The 24,147-nt window shown below is 49.1% G+C and overlaps 1 protein-coding gene across 1 annotated transcript in view; it reads left to right on the forward strand.

The window, feature by feature from the left end:
- Positions 1–1,171: 1,171 nt before the first annotated feature.
- The window catches only part of LOC147685053 (uncharacterized), a 191,881-nt gene continuing 168,905 nt past the window's right edge, over positions 1,172–24,147 (forward strand). The window contains exon 1 of the mRNA XM_086940937.1: positions 1,172–1,583. Coding sequence (XP_086797063.1) covers positions 1,377–1,583 — 207 coding nt within the window. The 5' untranslated portion in view covers positions 1,172–1,376. The remainder of the gene's footprint in view (positions 1,584–24,147) is intronic.

Raw genomic sequence — 24,147 nt, forward strand, 5'->3', positions numbered from 1 at the left:
TCAGCTGGGGAGATAAGCCAGGCTCAGCCGAGACTGGATTCTGATGTCCAACGAAATGTTCAAAAGCAGTGGCTTATATACTCTAAAACCACAATAGAAAAAAGTTACAAGCATAGGTTTTACATCACACATGAGTAGATTGAAATCGGCAGATACAATAATTTCTTAGAAACAAAGCACATATAGATTTGGGCCACATGGCCCTCGTATCTCATATTGGCAGAAACCTCCTTAGTGGTTTTTCTATTCTCAGTCTTTAAATTTTATTAACAACATTTTACATACATCTGTTTCCCTGCCAAGCGACTGATTATATTTCTGCTTAATGCCTATTGGCTACACTTATCTGACCTCTGGCCTGAGGTTTCTTCCATCATCCCCAGCATTGTGTAACTGTGACGTGATTTTCAACTGAAGGGACATTCATGTCATTATGAGCAGTGAAGGCTTGCACCTGGGCCAGTCCATCCTGTGTGTGTGTGCTTAATGTACGTGTGCATGCATTAGTAACATGATTACAAAATGCATGATTGACACCTTTCAGCTTATCTCTCTAGCAGATGGGCTTGTGGTAGAACGATTTTGCAGGTCCAACATGCTTTAGGCAGTAGCTTATCTTTGTGACTGCAGGCCATTTCCTGACCTAACAATGAACTGTGTGACCTGATAAGTTCAGATGAATTCATTGTCCTAAGTAACATGCTTTTTTATGACCTATTCCTTGTGCAGAGGCATGTGTCTGTATTCCTACTGAAGCCTAAAGCTGCTTTTAACTTGAAATTTCTGCATAGAAGTTGCAGGCCTTTACTCTGTGTGTGTTGGTACAAATTGTATCCTATTTTTCCCTATATCATTACCCATTTGTTTTATTTTTCATGTATTTGTTTTAATGGTTCTGGAGGAAGCAATTAATGGGATTCTTTGATAATATTCACCTCCGATTCTAACTCCCCCCCCCCCTTTACTGTGGGCTTCATTAAAAACGCTCGTGAGTCATTGCTGGCTCCTAGCACTGCAGAGGGAGTGTTGTTGACATCTTCGCAGAGTCACATGCTGCTAAAGACTGCATCTCCCAGAAGACCAGCGTGAGCTGCCTCGCCGCCAACAGCTTTAAGCGTAGCTGAGCCCACGAAAGGGGAGCCTGTGCTTAGGTGTACGTGTGTCGCCTGGGGTTGGGACATTTTTTAATTAATTTTGATGGATCTTGGCATCGTGACGCATAACAGATTCCTTCAAAATGCCCTCCTTGACTGTGCAGCGTCATTGCACAACCACTGCCTCTGCTATTTTTCGAAGCACTCCCACCCGAAGGGCAAGGCTTGCTAGGAGAGGGGTGTAACCGAACACATGCTTAAAGAAATGACGCTGTTGTATGCATGCGATTTAACTGTAAAGTTGACAGCCCCTGCCATCTACAGTGGGTGCCTTCCAGGGGGCGTGCGAGTGTGTTGAAGGAGAGCGAAATACAGCATCCAATAGGCAGAGAGCAAGAGCTGGATCTCGGCTGGAGTGGAGTAACTAAATATAATCTCAGCTGCGTAGGAGGCGCTGCACGGAAGATGCCGGAAGGACAGCTACCCCAGGTAGGATGTGCTGCGTAGCCGTTGTTTTTGAAAGTTTAAATTTGTAAAATAGTTGCATCTAGGAAGCCTGTAATGCAGAGCTCAAAGCGAATTGTGCGTGTGTGCTTAAATAGTAGACGTTATCATCCAGCACACTGCCATCATTGCATTAACCTCGAAAATATGAAAGGCTGAGTGAGTCATGTGGTATACCCCTATGTAGCTCTGTAGGTGAGTCGGTTTACGTCACCATCGCATATGCTGCTCCGTATTGGGATATGAGGTGCTAAATAATTGCAGTTGTGTGTGGAAACGCATCAATGTGAAAAGGTGCTTACTTGGGACGGGGGTAAGAGGGAGGGACGGCGTGCGTTATAATAACACAGCTGATAAGACTGTCACTTCCCTGTCCGAAAAAAACGTACTTGTAGTATCTAGCATCGATCGTGTGGAAGTCTAGTTGACCAGTAAGCAGAACATTGTGCGATGCTCTGGATAAAATCTGTTATTCTCGCATGACTCAGTTCCCTCACCTGCAGCTGCTGGGAGAGCCGAGAGGAGGCTGTATATTGGCATGACTCATTGTGTAGGAGCAATGAACACGTCCATCTCTATTCCTGGATTTTCCGCCAATTAATCTTTTACGGTTCTGGGAACATTTCGCCTCTTAGCTAGTCTCCGCTCTTCTGCTTGTGATACGAATTCCCCCCACCACCTGCAACAAAATGCAATGTACTCTCTCTTGCCGTCTAAATTCGCGATTCTGTCTTTTCTCTCTACCCATTTTACGTAGTTGCCCTCCTCTCTCCAGTAGCTCGCTCTGCCTCTGGCTCCCATATCCTCTTCAGTGTATGTGACTGTTATATAATTTCACAACTCTCTCGTGGTTCTCCTATTTACCCCCTGTTTTCCCTTGTGTCTTCTTTACCAAAGTATATTCGCACGTTGATAACGTTACTGCAAACCTACGGGTGCTGTTCAGACGAGAAAGCTGATCCTGCTTCATAAAGAAGCTTGTCCGGAAATGGTGGCACGAATGGGCCAGAGACTGTCTCTGAAGTTTGGAATTGGCTTCAAATAAACTTCCCTGGGCAAGGGCAGTGCTTTGAATGGACAGCCACTGAACCTGCTGCACCATTCAAACCATGACCCTATTGCTTTTAAGATAACTGCAGTTGTGCCCTGTAAAGCCGCAAAATACAGCAATATGAGGTGTTTCAAGGAGTTCATGACACATTTTGGGCTTGGTGCCACTGCACCTGCGGCACCATTCAAATCATGATGCTGTTGTCTACAAGGTAACTGCACGCATGACTGCCTGTTTAGTACTAAAATATAACAATATTTGGTATTGAGTGGAGTTATGATAACTCTTGGCCCTGGTGCCACTGCACCTGCTGCACAATTTAAATCATGCCCCTTCAACTGCATGGTAACTGCAATTGTGACTGCCTGTTTAGAGTAAAACATGACAATGTTAGGTTTTTAGAGGAGTTTTTACAACTTTTTTACCCAATGCACCTCCTGCACCATTCAAATCATGACCCTAGTGCCTTTAAGATAACCACACTTGTGCCCTATATAGTCGTAAAATATAGCAATATGAGGTGTTTCAAGGAGTTCATGACACATTTTGGGGCTGGTGCCACTGCACCTGCTGCACCATTCATATCATGATCCCATAGTCTGCAAGGTAACTGCACTCATGACTGCCTGTTTAGTACTAAAATATATAACAATATTTGGTGTTAAGTGGCGTTATAATAACTCTTGGCGCCACTGCACCTGTTGCATTATTTAAATCAAGGCCTTTCAACTGCATTGTAACTGCAATTGTGACTGCCTGTTTAGAGTAAAATATGACAATGTTAGGTTTTTAGAGGAGTTCTGACAACTTTTTGACCCGATGCCACTGCACCTCCTGCACCATTCAAATCATGAATGACCCTAGTGCCTGAAAGATAACTACATTTGTGACTGCCTGTTTAGTTGTAAAATATAGCAATAATCAGTGTTTGGCGGTCTGCCTGGAGCTTTTGGTCCTGACGCCACTGCACCTGCTGTACTATTGTAGTCATGACCCTCTGGCTTGCTAGATAACTGCACTTGTGACTGCCTGTTTAGTTGTAAAATATAGCAATATTAGGTGTTTAGAAGAGTTCAGATGACTTTTGGGCCCAGTGCCACCGCGCCTGCTGCACTATTCAAATAATGACCTTGTGGAAAATATAGCAATAATTGGTGTTTAGTGGTTATGACAACTTTTGGCCCTGGTGCCACTGCACCTACTGCACCATTTAAATCAAGTCTCTTTCAACTGCAAGGTAACTGCAGTTGTGATTGCATGTATAGTAGTACACTGTAGCAATATTAGGTGTTTATAGAAGTCCTGACAACTTTTGTGCCCTGTTCTATTGGACCTACTGCACCATTCAAATCATGACCCTGTTGCCTGCAAAGTAACTGCACTTGTGGCGCTTGCTTAGTCGTAACATATAGCAATTTTAGGTGTTTAGTGGGCTGCCTAGATCTATTGGTTCTGGTGCCACTGCACCTGTGGCACCATTTAAATCAAACTCTTTCAGCTGCAAGGTAACTGCAGTTGTGATTGCCAGTTTAATTTAAAATGTTACCACTAATCTGGGTTTAGTAGGATCCTTAGAGCTTTTGGCCCTGGTGTCACATCACATGATGCACCATTCAAATCAAGTCCCTTCTAACTGCAAGGTAACTGCAATTGTGACTGCCTTTTATTAGTCAAATATAGCAATATTATGCGTTTGGAGGAGTTCTAACAACTTTTGAGCACAGTGCTACTGAACCTGCTACACTATTCAAATCATGATGCTGTTGTCTGCAAGGTAACTGCACCTGCGGCTATCTGTTTAGTAGTAAAATATAGCAGAGCTCTTGCATATTCATTTTTTTTGATAAACACATTTGTATTGGTTTTTAACAAAGTACCAGCAAAACGGCAAGATGCCATGATTACAGAAGGATGCATGTACCAAACTGGACATTCCAAGGTTAATTACATACAGAATCAAAAGGACAATTTTGAAGTATCCCCTACAAGACTATGCTAGGCCCCTCAACCACTTCCCCCAAATCCTACGGTACTTCTTGGGACAGCCACTCGCTGCATACAGTGCTCCCTCCTGCGTGGCGCACCTGTCAACCCCGGCCTGCCATTTCCCCACAGTGGGAGGGTCAGGTTTTTTTCAGACAGAAGCTATGTCCCTCTTCACCACCACCATCGGTATAGTGTAAAATAATTTTTAATTCCTGGACCCATCCAACCCGTCCGTGATACCCAAAATTGCATGCTTCGGGTCATGTGGGATCTCCCACCCCAGTACCTCAGTGAGCTTCTCCTCAATGTCTCCCCAGAACCGCGCCAAGATTGGGCACGACCATACTATATGGAAAATGTCAGCTGGCTAGTGGCCACATCTTGTGCAGGCTGAGGTCGGTTGTAACCCCGCACGGTGCAGGCTTGCTGGTGTCAAATAGGCAGCATGTAAGAAGTAAATCTGTACCATACGCAGTCTGGCCGAGGCTGTGACCGTCCTGGGTGCCATAAGGGCATCGCACCAGTCTTCCTCCTCCAGGGAGCCCACCCATTCCTCCCACTGGGTTCGCAGCCGATCAAGTGAGGTGGGAGTGTTGTTAATGAGTGTACGGTAAATGTGGGAGATACCTCCCCTCCCCAGGTCCCCCAGCAGGATCTGTGCCTCAGGCGGGCTGTGGTCCGGGAGATGTGTACCAGTCGTGAGGTGCATCTGAAGGGCGTGGCGCAGCTGTAAATATCTGTAAAACTGCAAGTGATGCACAGAGTATCTAGCCTGAAGGTCGCGAAAGGAGCGCATGTGGTCACCCACCCAGACGTCACCCAGCTGAGAAATACCTATTAGATCCCACGACTGGAGGCCCTGTAGCCCATTGACTTCCCTGAGCCAGGTACCCTGCCACAAGGGTGTAAGTTGTCAGCGTGCGAGTCCATTTGGTGTGGCGGAGCATGGCCCGCCAGGCCAGGAACACAGAACGCGTCACTTCCGGCAGACGAGACGTGACAGGCACCCCGTACATCATCGATAGGAGGTTGGGCCATCCCAACTCACTGAGTTCCAACCTGTAGGCCGGATCGGACCATCCCCCATTAAACCAGTTGTGGAGTGAAAGCAAATGCGTGGCCAGGTAATAGAGATATAAATGGGTCATCCCTAACCCCCATCAAAAGAAGGGATCTGGCAGACGCCCAGGGCCAATCGGGACCTGCCCTTCCCCCAAAGGAATTTGGAAGCCAGGCTGTCAAGCTCGTGGAACCACGCTCTCGGAAAAATGAGGGGGGTATTCTGAAGCATGTAGAGGAACCGGGGAAGAATCATCATTTTAAAAAGCGCAATTGGTCTTGTTCATCACCACAAGCTACTTTGTTTCACATGTTATTTTTATGTACTCCTGTTCATGGTTTTTGGCTACAGGTCTGGGCTCAAATTAATCTGATTTTTCATACTTGTATCCCCTTTTCTCACATACACATCTTCCTGGGCAGCCTTTCCCCTTGCTGGGACAATGTTGATCTAAAGCCTCAGATTGTTGACTTACTACTGGCTGCTGCTTTCCAGCAAATAACGGTTAATTGGAAAGACTTCTCCAATATTTCCTTCAAGGGGTGGTGGTTTAATGTCTGCCACAATCATAGACTTGACACTGCTTATGTTTTTCCGGCATGTATGGCTGCAAAACGCATGGACTTATGGTTCCCTGTCACGCTTTATTTGGACTCATGTACTAAGCGTTTGTTCCATCCACCACCTTCGCAACAGGAAGTCCTCAAACCTCCTTAATTGCTCAATGCATTCCATTTTTCTTCATTGTGCCATCTTCTTATTCCTTTCGAATATTTTCATGTTTACTATGTTTGCTGTTTAACATGCTTTTCTTTTACCTTTTCTTTTTCCTTTCCTCCATTACCCAGATTTACCTTCTCATAATATATATATATATATTTTTTTGGTGCAAAACATTTATTGAGCACTGTCAGGAGCACGCAGCGTCTCGCCAACAACCCGGAGGCCGGCCGCTATCGATGCATATAGTAGCACAAGTAACAATCAGCAGTACATGGGTGCGATTACAACCGCGTCAAACAAGAACAATCAAGTGACATGTGCAGCGGCTTCACAGCTAGATCAATGAGTTTTGCATTTTTGAATTTTTATAGTAACAGTAACATGTGCCGTATCTAGATGAACCCAGGAAGGGAGGGGGGGGGGGCGGGGGGAAGGGGGAAGCAAATACATCAGGCGCCCATGCGGGCATATTAGACCGTGGAGGGCATGTGGCCGACAGAGCTACGTGGCCGCCCAACGAAGGAGAGGCAGGCCTAGGCATCTGGGGTAGTAGGCCGGTGGACACATAGGTGAAGTCGAGGAGGTCGGAGCATAGAGCCCTGAGCTGGGGAGGCCGGGGAAAAACAGAGGGGGGGGGGGGAGCAGCAAGCTCATCACGCCAAACAAGTTGGTCTAGAAGCTTCAGTTCAGACCCAAGAAGAAACCTCGCCAGTCCTTAACGTTTCAATTGCCAGTGCGGTCATCTTCAAATGGGTCGGTTATCAAATAACAGTGTAACGGAGCCCAGATATCAGTAGGCCTAGAGGTAGGTGGCAACAGTTCGGAATAAGTATGTAATTGTTCCTGGCAGTACACCAAGTCACTCATCCAATCCTTAAACTTGGGTGCCCTTCCCCTCCCCCATCTACAGGCCACCCTGCGCTTAGCCAGAAGCATGGCCAATGCCACATATTTGCGGTGAGCTGCCTAGAGAGGTGCAACATATCCCAGAAGGGCCACCAATGGGGACGGAACAACCGTCATGTGTATCATTTTAGACAACGCTTGAAACACCTGAATCCAGTATCGGCTCACTCCAGCACATTCCCATGCGAGGTGTAGGAAGTCAGCCCCAGGGGCTCCACATCTGTCACACGTATCTGTGGGCCTGAGTTGGAACCTGTGTAGGCGCGCCGGGGTGTGGTACAGTCTGTGCAGGAATTTATAATGAATTATCCTATACCTGCTATTGGAGGATATGCGCTCGGTCTGCTGTAGGCAAAATTCCCATTGTGTATCTGTGAGAGTCAAGGCTAGATCTTGTTCCCATTTGTGCCTAGCTGGTAGAGCAGTGTAGGTCATGTTGGCTCGAACAGATTTGTAGAGTGTGGATACCAGTCTGTTTGGGGTGTCATGAAGCAGCATGGCCTGTAGGGGGAGAAGCACTGGGGGCTCACAGGGGAAGTCAGGCGTAAGGGCCTGCAGTCCGTGCCGGAGCCTGATATAATAAAATAGGTCCAGAGGTGTCGGTTGTATGCCCTCATATAGTTGGTCCTTTGTACGGAAGGCGCCATCTCGATACAAGTCCCCCCATGTTTTGACATGTATTTTTTTCAATAATTTTTGGAAGCCAGCCTCTTGTAGGAGAGAAAGCTGCGGGTGACAGGTCAGTGGTAGCAGCGGAGCATATAGGAAGTGCAAGTCAAGCTTTGATACAATGGAGTTCCACGCCGTTACTGTGCTAGACACCGTGGAGGGGGTCTTGTCTCTACCTTCAACTTGGGAGTAAAGTGCTCCTTCGATGGGGGTCGGGTGGGCCAACCAATGTTCGGCCGCTAGTTGAGGCATATATCTCTGCTGCCGTACCCAGAAGTACGCATAGTGGGCTTGAGCAGTTCGAAAGTAAAGCTCAAAGTCAGGAATACCGAAGCCCCCTTGCGAGAATGGTCGGACTAGAATTTCCCATTTGAGCCTGGGTGCCTTCCCACCCCACACCAGTCGGAGCAATTCCGAGCGCAGCAACCGAAAGAAATGGGACCCGGGGTGATACAGGATATTCAAAAAGAGGTACAAAAGCTGAGGAAGTATGACCATTTTAACTAATGAGGCCCGCCCAGCCATGGAAAGGGGAAGTGTGATCCATCAGGATATATTGTCACTCATCCTGTCCATCACAGTGCCATAATTAGCACGCATGAGCTCCTCTCAGTTTTTTTCCACATGTATGCCCAAGTACTTAAAATCTCCTGTACACCAGGCAAGCGGGAATTCCAGCGGAAATTGGCCCGTCGAGGCAGTAAGGGGAAAAATACATGACTTACTCCAATTAATTTGAACTCCCGAAAGGGCACCAAACCGTAAAAAACTCTCGGAGTATGGGATGCAGGTTGTCGCTAGGGTGTCGAATATAAAGGGTGATATCATCGGCATACATAGAGACTAGTATCTGCCTCTGAAAGCAACGTAGCGCCCTGTCCATATGATGCTGTCGCAATTTAGCAGCCAGGGGTTCAGTGGCTATGGCGAAGAGGAGGGGGGACAAGGGGCAACCCTGCCGCGTCCCTCTAGAGATTGGGAAGTCCGAAGACAATCTCCCATTGATGAGGACTCTGGCCACCGGACGTGTATACAATAATCGGATCCAAGAGATAAATATAAGCGGGAATCCCATGCGCTCCAACACTTTAAACACATAGTCCCATTCTAGCGAGTCAAACGCCTTAGTGGCATCTAAAAAAACGGCCGCCATTGGGAGGTCTTCGTGGACTGAGTCGTAGACAGAGAAAAAGGTACGGAGATTGTGCGAAGTCGCCCTCCCCGGGACAAATCCGGCCTGGTCCGGAAGTATCAGAGCCGGCAGAAGGAGGCTGATGTGCGCTGCAATTAGTTTCGCTAGGATTTTCATGTCACAATTTAATAGGGACAGTGGTCTGTAGGAATCACAGCTGGAGGCGGGCTTGCCCAGCTTGAGCAGTGATGTAATAAGGGCAATTCTCATGGAGGCGGGGAGATGGCCTACCTCTAGCGCGTCCTCATAAACCTCCCGCAGCACTGGCGCCATAAAGTCAATAAACGTTTTGTAGAATTCTATAGGGATGCCATCTAGCCCAGTGGCCTTACCCGACTTCATGCTCATAATAGCCTCCCTGACCTCATCCAATTCAAAGGGGGCGCTTAAGAAGGCCCTCTGTCCATCGCTCAACCAACCCAAGGAGACATCCGCTAGATAATCGTCTAGGGTGAGGCTGCCAGTTCTGCTGGAGGAGTACAGCGCACCATAGTGCCGCACAAATTCGTTCAGGATTTGGGTGGTGTCCCTAAGTACCAATCCCTCAGCAGTCTCAAGTTCTAGTATGACCGTTGGCGAGCGCATTAGTTTAACCGTCGCTGCCAGGGCCTTCCCAGGTCTTTCACCCTCTCCATATCGCCTGGCCACCCAATATTTGTTCCTAAACTTTACCTCGCGGGCAGCTTCTTCGGAGAACTCCGACAGCTTTTCACGAATGGTAGCAAGGGTTGCATTGTCTGGGTTTGTCCTAAGGCGAGCCTCCGCTTCAAGTAGGGCAGCCTCCAGACTGTGCAGTCTAGTCAATATGTTTTTGAGTACACCTGAACCTTTTGAAATACATAAGCCCCGGAGCGTTGCCTTAAAGGCGTCCCATATGGTCTCTACGTCTTGGACAGAATCCTTATTACGTTTAAAGAAATCTAAGCATTCATCCCGGAGTTCTTCTTGGAACACCGAGTCTAATAACATCGAGGGTTGCATGCGCCACGCCGTCACCGGGGGGCCGAGCTCCGAGCCGGTCAATGTAATAAGGACGGGGGAGTGGTCGGAATACGTCCTGGGGAGGTGCGACGCGTGGACCAGCGCCGTATATAATTGGGAGGTGAGGAGAAAGTAGTCGAGTCGTGCCCACGATTGTGCCTGCGCTGTGAAGTGTGTACCCTCCCCTCTTGTCCCGCAGTGTGAACGCCAGGCGTCTATGAGATTGTTACTGTCAATGGTTGCTCTAAGGACTTCTCGCCCATTGGTATAATGATGGGGGGCGGGGTGTGACCTATCCAGAGGGGGTTGCAGTGTCGTGTTGAAGTCGCCACCCCATATGAGGTGTTGTGGTCCAGTCTCCACTATCGCAGCCCACAAGGAAGTAAAGAATTGCGGGTCGTCCGTGTTAGGCCCGTAACAACATGCTAGTGTCACTGTCATTTGCCCCAATCTACCCCATAGTAGGCAATATCTCCCCTGGGGATCAGCCCTGGAGCCAGCAAATCGAAAAGGCGTGGACCTCTTAACCATAATAGCTGTGCCTCGTGCGTAGGAGGAGTAGTTAGCGAAAGTCGTATGGGAAGCCCACCTACTGCCAAAGGTGTGTGGTCTGTGCGGTGCAAAATGCGTTTCCTGCAGGAAAGCAATGTGAACATTATGGCGATCAAGGTAGCTCAATATCTGTCTTCTCTTCCTATGGTCCCCCAACCCTCTCACATTCCAAGTAATCACATTCAAGCGTGTGTCACCCATGTCGAGACATGAAACAGTGATTGCAGGATTAAAGCGAGTAAGATGGCCCAGTGCTCTACAGCAGTAAACAGGCCTTCGCCCAAGCGGATCGGCCCAGCGGCCTCCCGAGGGAGCAGGGAGTAGAACACTGAGGGGCCGCCCCCACCATCATCTCTCAGCCACATACCATGCAAAGCATATCTGTCCCTTCCCCCCACCCCGGGTTCAGAACTAAGGACCCCTCCATAGGGCAAATACGTGAGTTCAAAACACATCATGCACATGTTAAAACTTAAACCCCAACATAACTCCCAGCATAGTCCCCTGCCCACCCCTCGCTCCACAGTCCCAACAAAAGGACCTAAATGGAAGAAAGCAAGACAGTTCACAGTACGCAACCACAGAGGGCGACATTTCCCAGCCCTGTTGAAAGAGGACATATCTAGCCTAGCGCACATTCGCATTGCCCAGAAAACAGCCCACCACCCCCCACCCACTGAAGCCACCCCAACTTGCCAGCATCCCAGTCCCTCCCCCCACCCACAAACTGAAACATTGCAAGAAAACAACCAACATAAAAGAGTCAAAGTCAATGTCATTGGGGAACTCCCAGTTAGGGTCATCAGAGGTGCACGTTCCACCACCCCCAGTCTTCCCACTCCGTGCAAGTCCACCCTTGGGGTCTCCCTAAGGAGCAGAGCGGGAGTAAGGGGGTGGGGGCCTGGCATACATTACCACCTGCAGTCCTGCACCCGTCTATGGCTCCCCCGGGGTAGCAGCCGCCACAGCAGAGAAGGATAGGGCCCCCTGCGCAGGGAAGGGAGTGTGAACGATCCATCCGAGTGTAAGTATAGGAGCCAAAAAAAGTTAGCTGTTGACTATTCGGGACCAGAAGCGTTTAAGTCCTCGGCGTCCACAGGCCTTCTGTGTCGCTTGGACAGAGTCTTAAGGTAGTCTTCGACCTGTTGTGGGTTGGCAAAGAAGTGTTGTTTACCCTGATGGGTGACTTGCAGTTTGGCCGGGTATAGGAGAGCATAGTCGATGTTCAGGTCACGAAGTTTCCTCTTGACTGCCAGAAATTTTCGCCGTTGCTCTTGCACTACCGGGGTAAAGTCAGGGTATATTGAGAAGGGCACGCCATCATAGGTCAGATTTTGGTTCGCTCTAGCCGCGCGGAGCGCTGCATCGCGATCCCGGTAGATAAGCAGGCGCGCAATTATGGGTCGCGGTGTGGCTCCCGGTTTGGGTTGAGGACCAAGGGAGCGGTGGGCGCGTTCCACTATAAATTGACTCGAGAGGACGTCTGCCCCCACTGTCGCTGTAAGCAGTTTTTCGATGTACAACTCCATCTTCCCTGTGTTGGTCGACTCCGGAATGCCCGTGACGCGAATGTTGTTCCGACGGCTTCTAGCTTCCAACTCCTCGTTTTTGGCGGCAATCACCTTCAACACATTATCCATTCTGGCCAGCCGGGTATCATGTGCCGCGGTGGCGTCGTCATTTTCGGATATTCTGCGCTCCACCTCAGTTATGCGCTCCTCATGAACATCCATCTTTTGGGCAATACCATCCATCCTAGATGAAAGTCTATCCACTTTATCGACCACTGTCGCAAAGCCTTGGCGCATCTCCTGCAGCATGGTGGCCATATCCAGGGCAAGTGGGGCCGATGTCGAGGCCTCCGTGCTCGGGCTCCGGGGCGGCGCCGCGTCTCCCGTGTGTTGCGTCGTCTTCTTCTGCGGCCCGGGCTCAAATTGTAGCTTGGGTTGGCGGCTGTTTGGCTTCCCCATGCCGGCACCAATATGTGGGAAGTCCCTGCGCCTATGCGCTATCTGCCACCGCTAGGTAGGAGCACGTGAAGGAGGCGGTGTCCCTGCAACACGCAGTGCGGTGAAGCGGCGCCACAACCGTAAATGGGGCGCCAGGCAGTGAGGAGAGCACAGCTGGTGTTTGCGGGGGGAGTGCGCGGTGATACAGATCGGGGGGTTGAGTCGGCCCCTTGGGAGCAAGTGCAGGAGCGCCGGCTAGAGATGTAGCGCCTTGAGGACCTACCCAATAGTGCCGTTCCGGGTCCGCTGCAGGAGTGCTCAGGCAGTTCTCTATGGCGCCTATATGTCGCGCCTCGTACTGCAGCAATGAGGAGGCGTAGCGCCGTGAGGATCTACTCAATAGTGCTAGGCTGTCGGATCTGGCAGCACGTCGTGAAGGCGACAGCAAGCAGTTATGAAGGCCGTATGTATTGGTGGGGGGTCAGGCCTCAGGACGTCACGGGTCCATTGGAGGTGTGCCAGTCAGTCCTCCATGGCGCCGATATATCGCGCCTAGTACTGCAGCAATGAGGCTTTCAGCCGGGTGAAACCAGCGGGGGACTCCGCACTTCCTATGCCCCCGCCGCGCCAGCTATGTGAGCCGCACGTATCTCCTTGGCCCCCTCTCCACGCTGGTCTCACCGCCAGTATCAGCAGCGCCGCTCTCCAAGTGTTGGAGGCCCACTCGCCTCGTGGTGATCCCCGGGCTCGCGCAGGGTCAGCAGCCGACAGCAGGCACCGGCATGGCAAGCCACACGCCGGCCGGGGAGTTCCGCAGGTCACAACTCCGGTGTCACAAGGGGGATCGCCTCCAAATTTTCACCGTGTGTTTAGTGTCCCCTGGTGCACCTCCGTGGGGATTTTCGGGCGGGTGCGTGCAGGGAAAAAAAGGGTTATTGAAGGATATTCATGCCAGGCTGCCGGAGCCTCACGCATGTGCGGCCATTCGGCAAGTGCGCCCTCTAGCGCCCTGCCTTCTCATAATATTTGCATTTGTATGCTTGTTGTATTCTCCTCATAGTCTTCAAGTTTATATTCCAATGTACTTTGTTTTGACACCTGGTTTTTCTCTTGTCATTATCAAATAAAATTTTCTTGAACTTAAAAAGCGCAATTCTTCCCATGGGGTTCTGGGGCAATGGTTGCCACTTCGACAGGTCTGCCATGGACCGCTTCACCAGGGGCGTGACATTGAGACCCCAGCTGAGTTCAGGGAGTTAGGTCACCCTGATCCCTAAGTACTTGAAGCACTGCTGGCGGAGCGGTATGGTGGACTGCCACTCGAAGCATTCCCTGGAAATGTGAAGGGGGACCAACACCGATTTATCCGGATTAACCCGAAGGCCGGAGGCTTGTTCAAAAGATCAGAAGATCTGGAGACAGTGGGGCCCCGAACTTGCAGGGCCGGACAAGTAAATCAGGACATCGTCGGCGTAAAGGGCGATTTTATCTGCATCTGTATTGGGCCACTCCCAGCCCCGCACCTGTCAACAAGAGTGTATCTGGGCCGCCAGAGGCTCCATCACCAGAGCGAAGACCAGGGGAGAGCGGGGGCAGCCCTGCCTCATGCCCCTGCAGACCTGGAAGGGTTCAGATAGAACCCCGTTCACTAAGACATGCAACCTCAGACGAGCGTACACCACACAGACGAAACCCCAAAAGCGGGGTCCAAAACCCAACTCAGCCAGGACATCATCAAAAAAAAACCAATCCACTGAATCAAAGGCCTTCTCAAAATCTACCAGAAGGAGAGCGAGATAGGGGGTGAATAGGTTGCGATGGGCCAGGGCGGAGTGAAGCCTCCGCAGACAATGCCGGGTAGCCCGTGAGGGAATGAACCTGCATTGATCAGGATGGACAAACGTATAGAAATGGGGTTTGAGGCTTTGAGCGAGGATCGTGGCATACAGCTTCAGCTCTGTATTAATAAGTGAGATGGGATGATATTCCGTGCACCGAGGCGAGGGCGGCTGGGATTTAGGGAGGACCACAATGGTCACTACATCAGTCTCTGACGGAAAGGAACCCTTCTCCACCGCCTCATCGAATAGCTGGGCAAGGTGAGGGGTCAACATCTCGCGGAACAGGGCATAATATTCCTGGGGGAGGCCATCCGTTCCAGACCCAGCGTCTTGCCGGACAAAACAAGTGCAATCTCCTCCCCAGTCTCTTCATGGGTGATGGGGCGGTCCAGGTCCTCCTGACAGACCAAGTCTAAACAAGGAAGTTGACAGCCTCCCATTCGCAACATGTCTGTGAGAGACCGGGAGGGAGCCCGGGCCGCGTATAGCTGGCGATAGTACTGAGCAAAGGTCTGGGCCATGTCGGCTAAGGAATTACATATCAAACCGTCCCGATCTATGATTTCGGGGATTATACAGTTCTCTCTGGGGTAAGTGGCTAGCCTATGGAGGAGGGAACCATTCTTGTGTCCCAAGCCGTATACCCTAGCGATAGAGGAACGACAGAGGAGTTTAGCCGCATCCATTGACAGCTGTCGGATCTCTTTTCGAATGCGAGCAAGGAGTCTCACTTCTGAGGCATCAGGGTTCTGGGCGGTGGACCGCTCAAGGCGTAGGGCCTGGGCCTCGTGGGAGGTGAGTTGGTCCAGCTGCGCTCGCCGCTGAATTTTCAGTTGCCCCTTGGCGACTCCACGGATTGTGGCTTTGCCAGCTTCCCACAGGACACCCAGCGATGACACAGACCCTTCATTGGTCTGAAAGTAGCGTTGGATTTCCTGTCCTACCACTTTCAAAAATCCCTTGTCTTGGAGGAACCAAACGTTCAATCTCCAAGTCTGACCCTGTGAGGTAGATGGAGTCCCCACAGTGAGCATCACCGGAGAGTGGTCGGATATACCCGCGGGAGAATAGCAACATTCTGAAGCCTAAGACAGTCGGTCGAGGGAATGTAGATGAAGTCTATACCCGCGTGAGTGTGGTATGTGACTGAGGTATGAGCGAATTGTCTGGAATGCGGGTGCCATGTACGCCATGCGTCACAAAGACCTAAGGATTAGGCCCAGCTCATTAGGTGTTTCGCTTGTGCCAGTCTGCCATGGGAAGGGATCCCTGTCGTGTCCAGATCCGAGGAAGGAGCGCATTGAAGTCACCACCAAGAAGGTGGAGCCCGGGGGCAAGGAGGTCAGCAGTCCAATGGAAGCAGCAAGGGTCACGGCCATCCGTGATGGGGGGAGTACAGTGACACCAAATTAAGAGGTAAGCCGTTCAGGGTGCCAGACAGGGCCAAGAAGGTGCCCTGGTCATCTTGGATGACACGTGTGGTCATGAAAGGAAGGGAGCGCTGGATCAGGATCGCAACCCCACGGGATCCACGTGTGAAGCCCAAGTGCCAGACTCTGCTGTAACCATAGCGCTTTGAAAAGGGGAAGTGATTACCCAATAAGTGGGTTTCCTGCAGCAGTAGGACCTCCACCCCAAGACGTTGCGCGTAGCGAAGCACCGCCGTACGCTTGAGGCGGTCAAGGAAACCATTGACGTTCCAGGACAGAAGGCGCAGAGATAATACCTGGTGTAGTGTGTCAACCATTCTGATGGCCTGTCGCAGAGAAGGGAGGAGGCCCCGAAGGGACGCTCGGCCGGACACAGGAATGTGGGGATGTGTGGTAGGGAGCCGGGATGTCATATACCCTGTCCCCTGATGTGTAAAGTGTGACTTCCTGCGAGTGCTGATGCGATGAAAGAAGGAGGCAACGGAAAACAACCAAAGAAACTCGGGACAATGATACCCCCCCCGCCCCACCCTATACTTCAGAAATAGAAGCATCTGTCGCCCTAACAGTGATAACAAAGTAGGACCAAACTAAAACGCTTGGGAGTGTGTGAAACATTAACTTTATTTTTAACATGCATTATTTAGTACAACATTTAGAATTTGATCATAATAACCAAATAGATTAAGTTGACAAAATCAATCTGATAATGACAACAAAGTGAAAAGAAAGGAACACAAAGCCACAAAGTGGTAATGGGCATGCATCTCAACAGTCACTACGGGGTGGCCTATCAATTATGGGACACTTCCCCTGCGGGTCTTGTTCCGTATTTGCTTTTACACAACAACAAAAAAACAGCTAGATCTAGGGCTAAGGGGAGTGTGGCTCTTGACAAAGCACACCAACTGTAATTCGTGGGGTGTAATCTACCTGATTTGGTGCGCTTGTACCCTCATGTATGTGAGTATGACCACCCGCAAAGTGAGGAACAGGATTGTTGGACATTGTGGTTCCATCAGATGTAAAAAAATCAAACACTAAGCTGACCAGACACTGTCTTGAGTTAGGGCACACAGAGGATCTTACTTAAGTGGTGCTAAAGGAACCTAACTATGACACACAAAGGGGCCCTCTGGATAAGATCCTTTTTCTGAGGGTGCAACGTTGGGTATTCAGACTAAATACCCACAAGAGGGGACTTAACAATGATATTCCTTGGTGTTCCGTATGATGACAGCACCATAACTTCTTGGAGGTCTCTTACATATTGAAGTTGGAGATAACGTCTGTTTGTTACCCATATGACGACACCCTTATGGGATGAACGACTTTCCTTTAACGATTTTCACAATATGTTACAATGGAGGTCGGTCTTTATTTTAAGAACTACAGCTCCCATATATCGCTTGACATTGTTCTCGGGTTGTATCATGTGACGCAAAGCTCAGTTCTACCAACCCGCGATCAAATGGGAGCGTCTTACAGAGTCTTGTCCCTGCCAGCCCTTCACAGACGCGGCAATCAAGACAGTTGAGGTAAGATCCTTCTCATTCGGTGCGTGCGGTTTATTTGTTATGCTACACTGTACTTCTACTGACGTAGGAGTGGCACCTTCGAAAAAAGAGTTAGTAATGCTGTAATAAGATTGTTGAAGACCTCAGGGAAATAATATTTTTCCAGTGTTGCGGTATTGTGCATCCGGCTGCTCTTTTCGTTATAAATAAAAATGTGTTTATTTTTATTTTACACAACCAGTATGATGACACAGGGGGTGTTTGACTTTCCCCGCCCCCTTGTTGGTCATCTTATAGTTCCCTAACCGCTTAACTGTTAAATAGTCACACTTGATTCAAGCATTGATTCTTTTGAGAAACTGAGTTTATACTATTATAAGAATATGGCTCCCTATTCTGCTATTACCATAGAGTCACTTTAGAGCAGACTGTCAATTAGTCAGCTAGTTTGTTAGGAGGCAATAGGGAACCTTGCTGTTGATTTTACATGACTTTTGACACTACCTTTGTACATCCTTGTAGCTCTAACTTGCCATGAAGGTACTGATGAAGGTGGATCTAATTTTATAGGTTACACATGGTAAGGACCAATGCAGTTAGTTTATTGGCAAACAACTGCGTCATAGTGGGTGTGCAGTGTTGGTGATGGACACTTGCGTGTTGAAAGATAGAAGAATGTTAACCATTCTTGTTAGATTTTTTTTTTGTATCTTACAGTACCTTGTGGACCGTACTAGATGTCGGTACCACCAGAATGATTCATACCAGTAAAAGTATAGTTCTCACTTTTCAATTTTTATTTGAAGCAGAGTGATTCATAGTTTTGGTTCTGAGGAATGCCATGAATCTGTTTGTCTATGTAGGCATAAACAAGTTTACCAGGATATAGAATAGGAAAATATCCATCACTCAATCACTCTATTCATTGGGGATACCAAAATAAAATTTTTCCTAACAACTAAGAGATAAATTTAACTCGTGCACAATTCTTTGTTTGCTCTCTGCCCCTCCCTCCTCTACACAGAAGATAGAACTTGTAGTACGGTTGACAAAAAAAACACAGCTCCTCTCCTACGGGAGAGTAGTAGCCCACCCTGGGAACCTTCCGGTCCCAGAGTGAAGAGGGGACCCTATGATGAAGCATGTCACACTTGGGTAAGTGTCTTAACACGGCATTGCTTCCTAGTCCCTTTCTTCTTGTTTCTTTTGTTCCCTGTTCTCTTCTATTTTTACCATCCCGGTAAGTTATGTGAGATATAATTAATACAAAATGCCATACATTTTCAACGGCCAAAACATCTGCTTTACACTAGTAAGTGATTAAAAGCAAGCATTACAGCATACTTTTAGAAGCTGTCTGCCTTTTCCAAGGGAAAATATCTTATCTTGACAGTGAATGGGGCTTAAACAGAGTGAACAGCTTTTAAAGAAGCATTGTAAATGAGGGTAGCCAGGGGAAGTTAACCCAAAAAAAAGTTACCCACCAAAGCAAATGAACAAAGTAATTCAGTTTTGGGAACTGATATGAGACCCCTTTTAAGATATATTAAGTACAAGAGATTTAGGCGAAACCTAAAAATTGAGTCTGACACTGGAATCTATGTTTTCCTCGCCTTGTTTGCCAGTGATGACAATATACATGTAATGTGTAAAAGAATATTTTATCTCACAATTTGCTGAAAGTTACATTTTGCATAAAAACGATCAAAGAATATAAGAGCACATTTTAAAAGCTTGTCATCAAGCTTAATCAAAGCTATGCATAGCTTTTGCAGAGTGGGGGGTATACATTTAATGATTACTTAAAAGCCTTTCTTGTGCACTTCAAAAATAATTCCATTGAAGTTGCATTCAATTAGCGTTTACTTGAGAGCCTTGCATGTTCTAAGCTATTGCAATAATAATATTGCATTTTCAATAAAATTTGTCAGGGTTCGCTTAATAAAAGGTATCTTTTCAGTAAAACAAAATGGTTGATGCTGGATTTAATAAGAGATACATTTTGTCAATATAAGCCTACTAGGCATGATATTTTCATGTGCCAATAAAAAAAAGAAAGCAGCTAAAACAAACAAAAATAGGCCAAAAATACAGGATGAAAGAAGAGAAAAATGTAGTGTAATAAAGGCATCTTCGTACACATGGATGGCAGGACACCAAGAAACAGTTTCTGTATATTGGTTCATTGCAACCCTTTAGCACTATTGTATTCAAGCTCGTCGTTAGCTGAAGTTGTCATAGCAGTGTTGTTGTGTGCTGGGGGCTGACCCTTCAGATTGCATGTGAAATGCTGCATATTTCTGCTGAGCTTGTGTGGAGTGTTTTGTAGGATTGGCATCATGATTGCTCTTCAGTACCTCTGGTGGGACTCCAAAGGTGACACGACATTCCACATCTATGCAATCAATGAGTGGTTCCAGATGCAGTTCCAAACATATTTCAAAGGAACAGTTCATTCACCAAAACATTGGTCTTGCTCCATGACGGCACACTTTTCAGAAAAACAACAGCCATTCTTCACTGATTTCAGGGAGGTATCCTTCTCCCAAGTAGCTCGCCAGTCTGTCTACGAGCAGCTGTTCATGTGGATACCTCATTTCCATTTTTCCCTCCGACATGGCATCCATTGCAAATAAAGATGGTGGCAGGCCCACAGGGAGTGATCAGTAGGGTTTTTGGAATCCTCCCAAAATACTTGAGAACAATAAAGTAAACAAGCATTGTGTATGAAAGTGTCCCTTTTTGCATGGTTACCCCCTACTTTTTGCATGAAACATGATGCCCTTTGACTTGGTGGGTACTAACGCTGCCAATCAGGTTTCCAGGGCCTGCATTCATTCCCAAAATGATACCTTTGTACCCACAATTGGCACATCTCTGGCCACAAGTAAGCCCAGTGTAAAAGGTACCATGGGTACCAAGAGCACTGTGAACAGGGAAGACCTCTAAGGGCTGCAGCACCTATTGTGCCATCCTTAGAGGCCTTAGAGTAAGACCTCTGACCCTCGGTCTAGGCACACTCTCTCCCCGCAGCTCTGCTGTGCCGTCTCTTTCCTCCAGACCCCGACCTCCTCCTTGGGAGATACAAGGCTACTGCCCCCTCCTGGGCCTGCTGCCTGCTCCAACTGGGACCAGACTGCCTGCAACCACGTAATCCTTCTCAGAAGTTTTTTTTGTTTCTTAATTTTTGCCTGTTGTGCAACTGTTTTTGTGCCCATCTGTGTCTTGCTCTAATTCCACTACTGTTTTTATTTTCTTGTGCCTGCCTGTTCCTTTTGCCTTTCGCCGCTGCTGCCCCTGCGGCCCCTCCCCCCGGAATTCCCCCACTCCTGGCTCCCTCCCTCTTCCCCCTACTTAAAGGTGACCAAAGGCAAGCCCATCTGCGCCCATCCACGACCCGACCGTGGCCAGCACCAGGAACTCTGGACCTCCCACTACCCATGGCTACTAGACCACCACCCTCCTCGCACTCAACCCTGGAAGACTTGGAGAATGCCAACAGGCCTTGCCGAACACGACTCATGGCCAGTTCTTCTGCCTCCACTGCTGCCAGACCCTCACCGCCACCCTGGCCTCCAACACTGCCGACGCCAGCACCTGCGGCACCCAAAAATGCATCCTCCTCAACTTACGCTCCGTAGACATACACGCCATGGAAATCTGGAAACTACTCGCCTCTCTCTTGCCCGACATCGCCTTCTTCACAGAGACCTGGACCAACGCATCCTCCACCCCCTACATCAGCACTGCCATCCCAGACGTATACAAGATCCAGAGGAAAGACCGTCCCAACCACCCAAGAGGGGGCCTCGCCATCGCCCACAAGAGCAACCTCTGCCTCACCACCTCCAGCGAAACCTTCCCCTCCGCCGAACACCTGCACTTCCAGATCCAGACCACCCCCAAAGCCACACTCAGAGGAACCCTCATCTACAGACCCCCTGGCTCCTAAACACGCTCCACCACCACCATCACCGACTTGATCGCACCCCATGCCATCACCTCAACAAACTACATACTCATTGGAGACCTGCACTTCCACCTCGACAACCCCAGCGACCCCAACTCCACTATCCTTCGTGACAACCTTGTCAGCATCAGACTTAAGCAACTCGTCAATACACCGGCCCAAAGAGCTCAACCCCATCTTCGTTGCCGGAAACAGCGTCCACCATGTACCGACCACCACTGCGTACACTTCGCCATCACCAAACCCAAGGCACCCAAAGCAGCCCACGCCCACCTCAGAACGTATTTCCACCTCAAGATCAAAAACCTCTACGCCAATTTCATCGACCATCTATCAGGTGCCACAGACTGCCCCTGCCCCCCAAAAACACCAGGCCCTACAGCCAGCCCACCATCTCCAACTGGACACTGATCACGGCCGAAGACACCGCCTCGACCATGAAAAGCATCCACCCGGGGGCCCCCACCGACCCCTGCCCCCCTCACATCTACCACAGAGCCGCGGCCACCATCGCACCCGAACTACAATGCACCATCAACACCACCTTCAAAACAGGCCCCTTCCCAGATGACTGGAAGTGCTCAGAAGTCAGAGCCCTGCTCAAGAAGCCCACAGCTGACCTCACCGACCTCAAGAACTATTAGCCCTTCTCGCTTCTCCCCTTCGCAGCCAAAGTTGCAGAGGAAACATTCAACAGGAAACTGACACAATTCATTGAAGAGAATGCTGTCTTTGACCCATCCCAATCCGGATTCCGAAACAACCACAGCGCAGAGTTCGCCTTACTCGCTGCCACAGACAACATCCGCACCCTCCTAGAACAAGGCCACTCCGCAGCCCTCATCCTACTCGACCTATCAACGGCATTCGACACAGTCTCCCACCGCACACTAGTCGCCAGACTGAAAGGCACAGGCATACAAGGAACAGCCCTGGACTGTATCCGATCATTCCTCACCGGAAGAAGCCAAAGGGTCAGACTCTCACTCTTCCTCTTCGACCCCATGAAAATCACCTGCGGAGTCCCACAGGGTTCATCACTATGCCAAACCCTCTTCAACATCTACATGGCCCCCCTCGCAGCCATCGTCCGACAACACAGCCTCAACATCGTATCCTATGCCGATGACACCCAACTCACCCTCTCTCTCACCAAAGACCCCACCACCGCCAAACTCAACTTCCAGAAAGGAATGCAAGACGTTGCAGTCTGGATGACCAGCAGCTGCCTGAGAAGACAGAAGTCCTCGTCCTCTGTACCACCCCTTCTGCATGGGACAGCAACTGGTGGCCGACCACCCTCTGAAGCCCACCTACTCCCTCAGACCACGCCAAGAACCTTAGCATCATACTTGACTTATCACTCACCATGAACCGACAGGTCAACACTGTCACCTCCAGCTGCAGCTGCTTCAACACCCTCCACATCCTCCGCAACACCTTCAAGTGTCAGGGAAGACCGTCACCCACGCACTCATCACCAGCAGACTGGACTATGGAAACGCACTCTATACCGGCATCAACAAGTCCCTACTCTGCAAACTCCAGACAATACAAAACACAGCTGCCAGACTCGTTCTTGGCATCCTCCAACACAAACACATCAGCCAACACCTATGAAGTGTCCACTGGCTCCCCATGGAGAAAAGAATGCCGTTCAAAATCGTCACTCACGCCTACAAAGGCCTACACAACAACGGACACAAATATCTCAACAACAGAATCCACTTCCACGTACCCAAAAGAAACTTCCGATCTCCCAACCTCACACTGGCCAAAACCCCACACATCCACAGAGCCAGAGCATGCGGAAGATCCTTCTCTCACATTGCAGCCAAGAGCTGGAATGGGCTACCGGCAGACATCAGACAAGACCACTCTCTGAACACCTTCAGGAAGACCCTCAAGATGTGGCTCTTCGGCTACACATATCTGAGGAACCCCCTCAGCACCTTGAGGCCCTCACGGGTGAGTAGCGAGCTTACAATTCCCTGATTGATTGATTGATTGAGAGGCCCTGTACGCTAAAACCCATACACTGCCATTGCAGCTGCGTGTGTTGGTGCAGAGAAAAGAGAAGAGTCGACGTGGCACACATCCCTGTGTCCCATGCCTGCAACCCATGTCTGGCGCCTAGGTAAGTCACCCCTCTAGCAGGGTGCACTAGCCCCCAGTTGAGGTTACAGTGGATGAGCCTTGTATTTCTATAGTGTCTAAATCTATTCTAAGACACTAAGGGTAGTAAGGCCATGAAGAGTATATGCTCTGGGAGTTGGTCACTCCACAGCTCCATAACGGCTTTACTAAAATCTGGGAAGTTTGGTAGCAAGCCTCTCAGCACATTAACCCCACTCTGATGCCACTGTGGGATCTAATCATTAGTTATAATGGGGAAACCCAGTGACCCTTAGAACCTGAGTCTTGAAGCTAAACAAAAACAGTGGTTCTGTCTGGAATAGAACAAATTCTTTGCTTCACTGTACTTAATACATATTCTGCAGCAACATTGGATGTATGGTACACAAAGACACACAACACTGAATTTAGTTCCAAAGATAATTCTTTAGTACATACCTTGCCTGTATTAATCACTAGATAATTGGCTGTCCGAAACAAAATAACACAAAGAACACATAAACCGTGAAATGCTTAGTGACTGGTCGTGAGTGGTGATGACAGTGCTGTACAAGGATAAGAAAAGTGACATATATTCATACATATA

The sequence above is a fragment of the Lissotriton vulgaris genome, chromosome 10 (assembly GCF_964263255.1).
Source record: "Lissotriton vulgaris chromosome 10, aLisVul1.2, whole genome shotgun sequence".
Taxonomy (NCBI): domain Eukaryota; kingdom Metazoa; phylum Chordata; class Amphibia; order Caudata; family Salamandridae; genus Lissotriton; species Lissotriton vulgaris.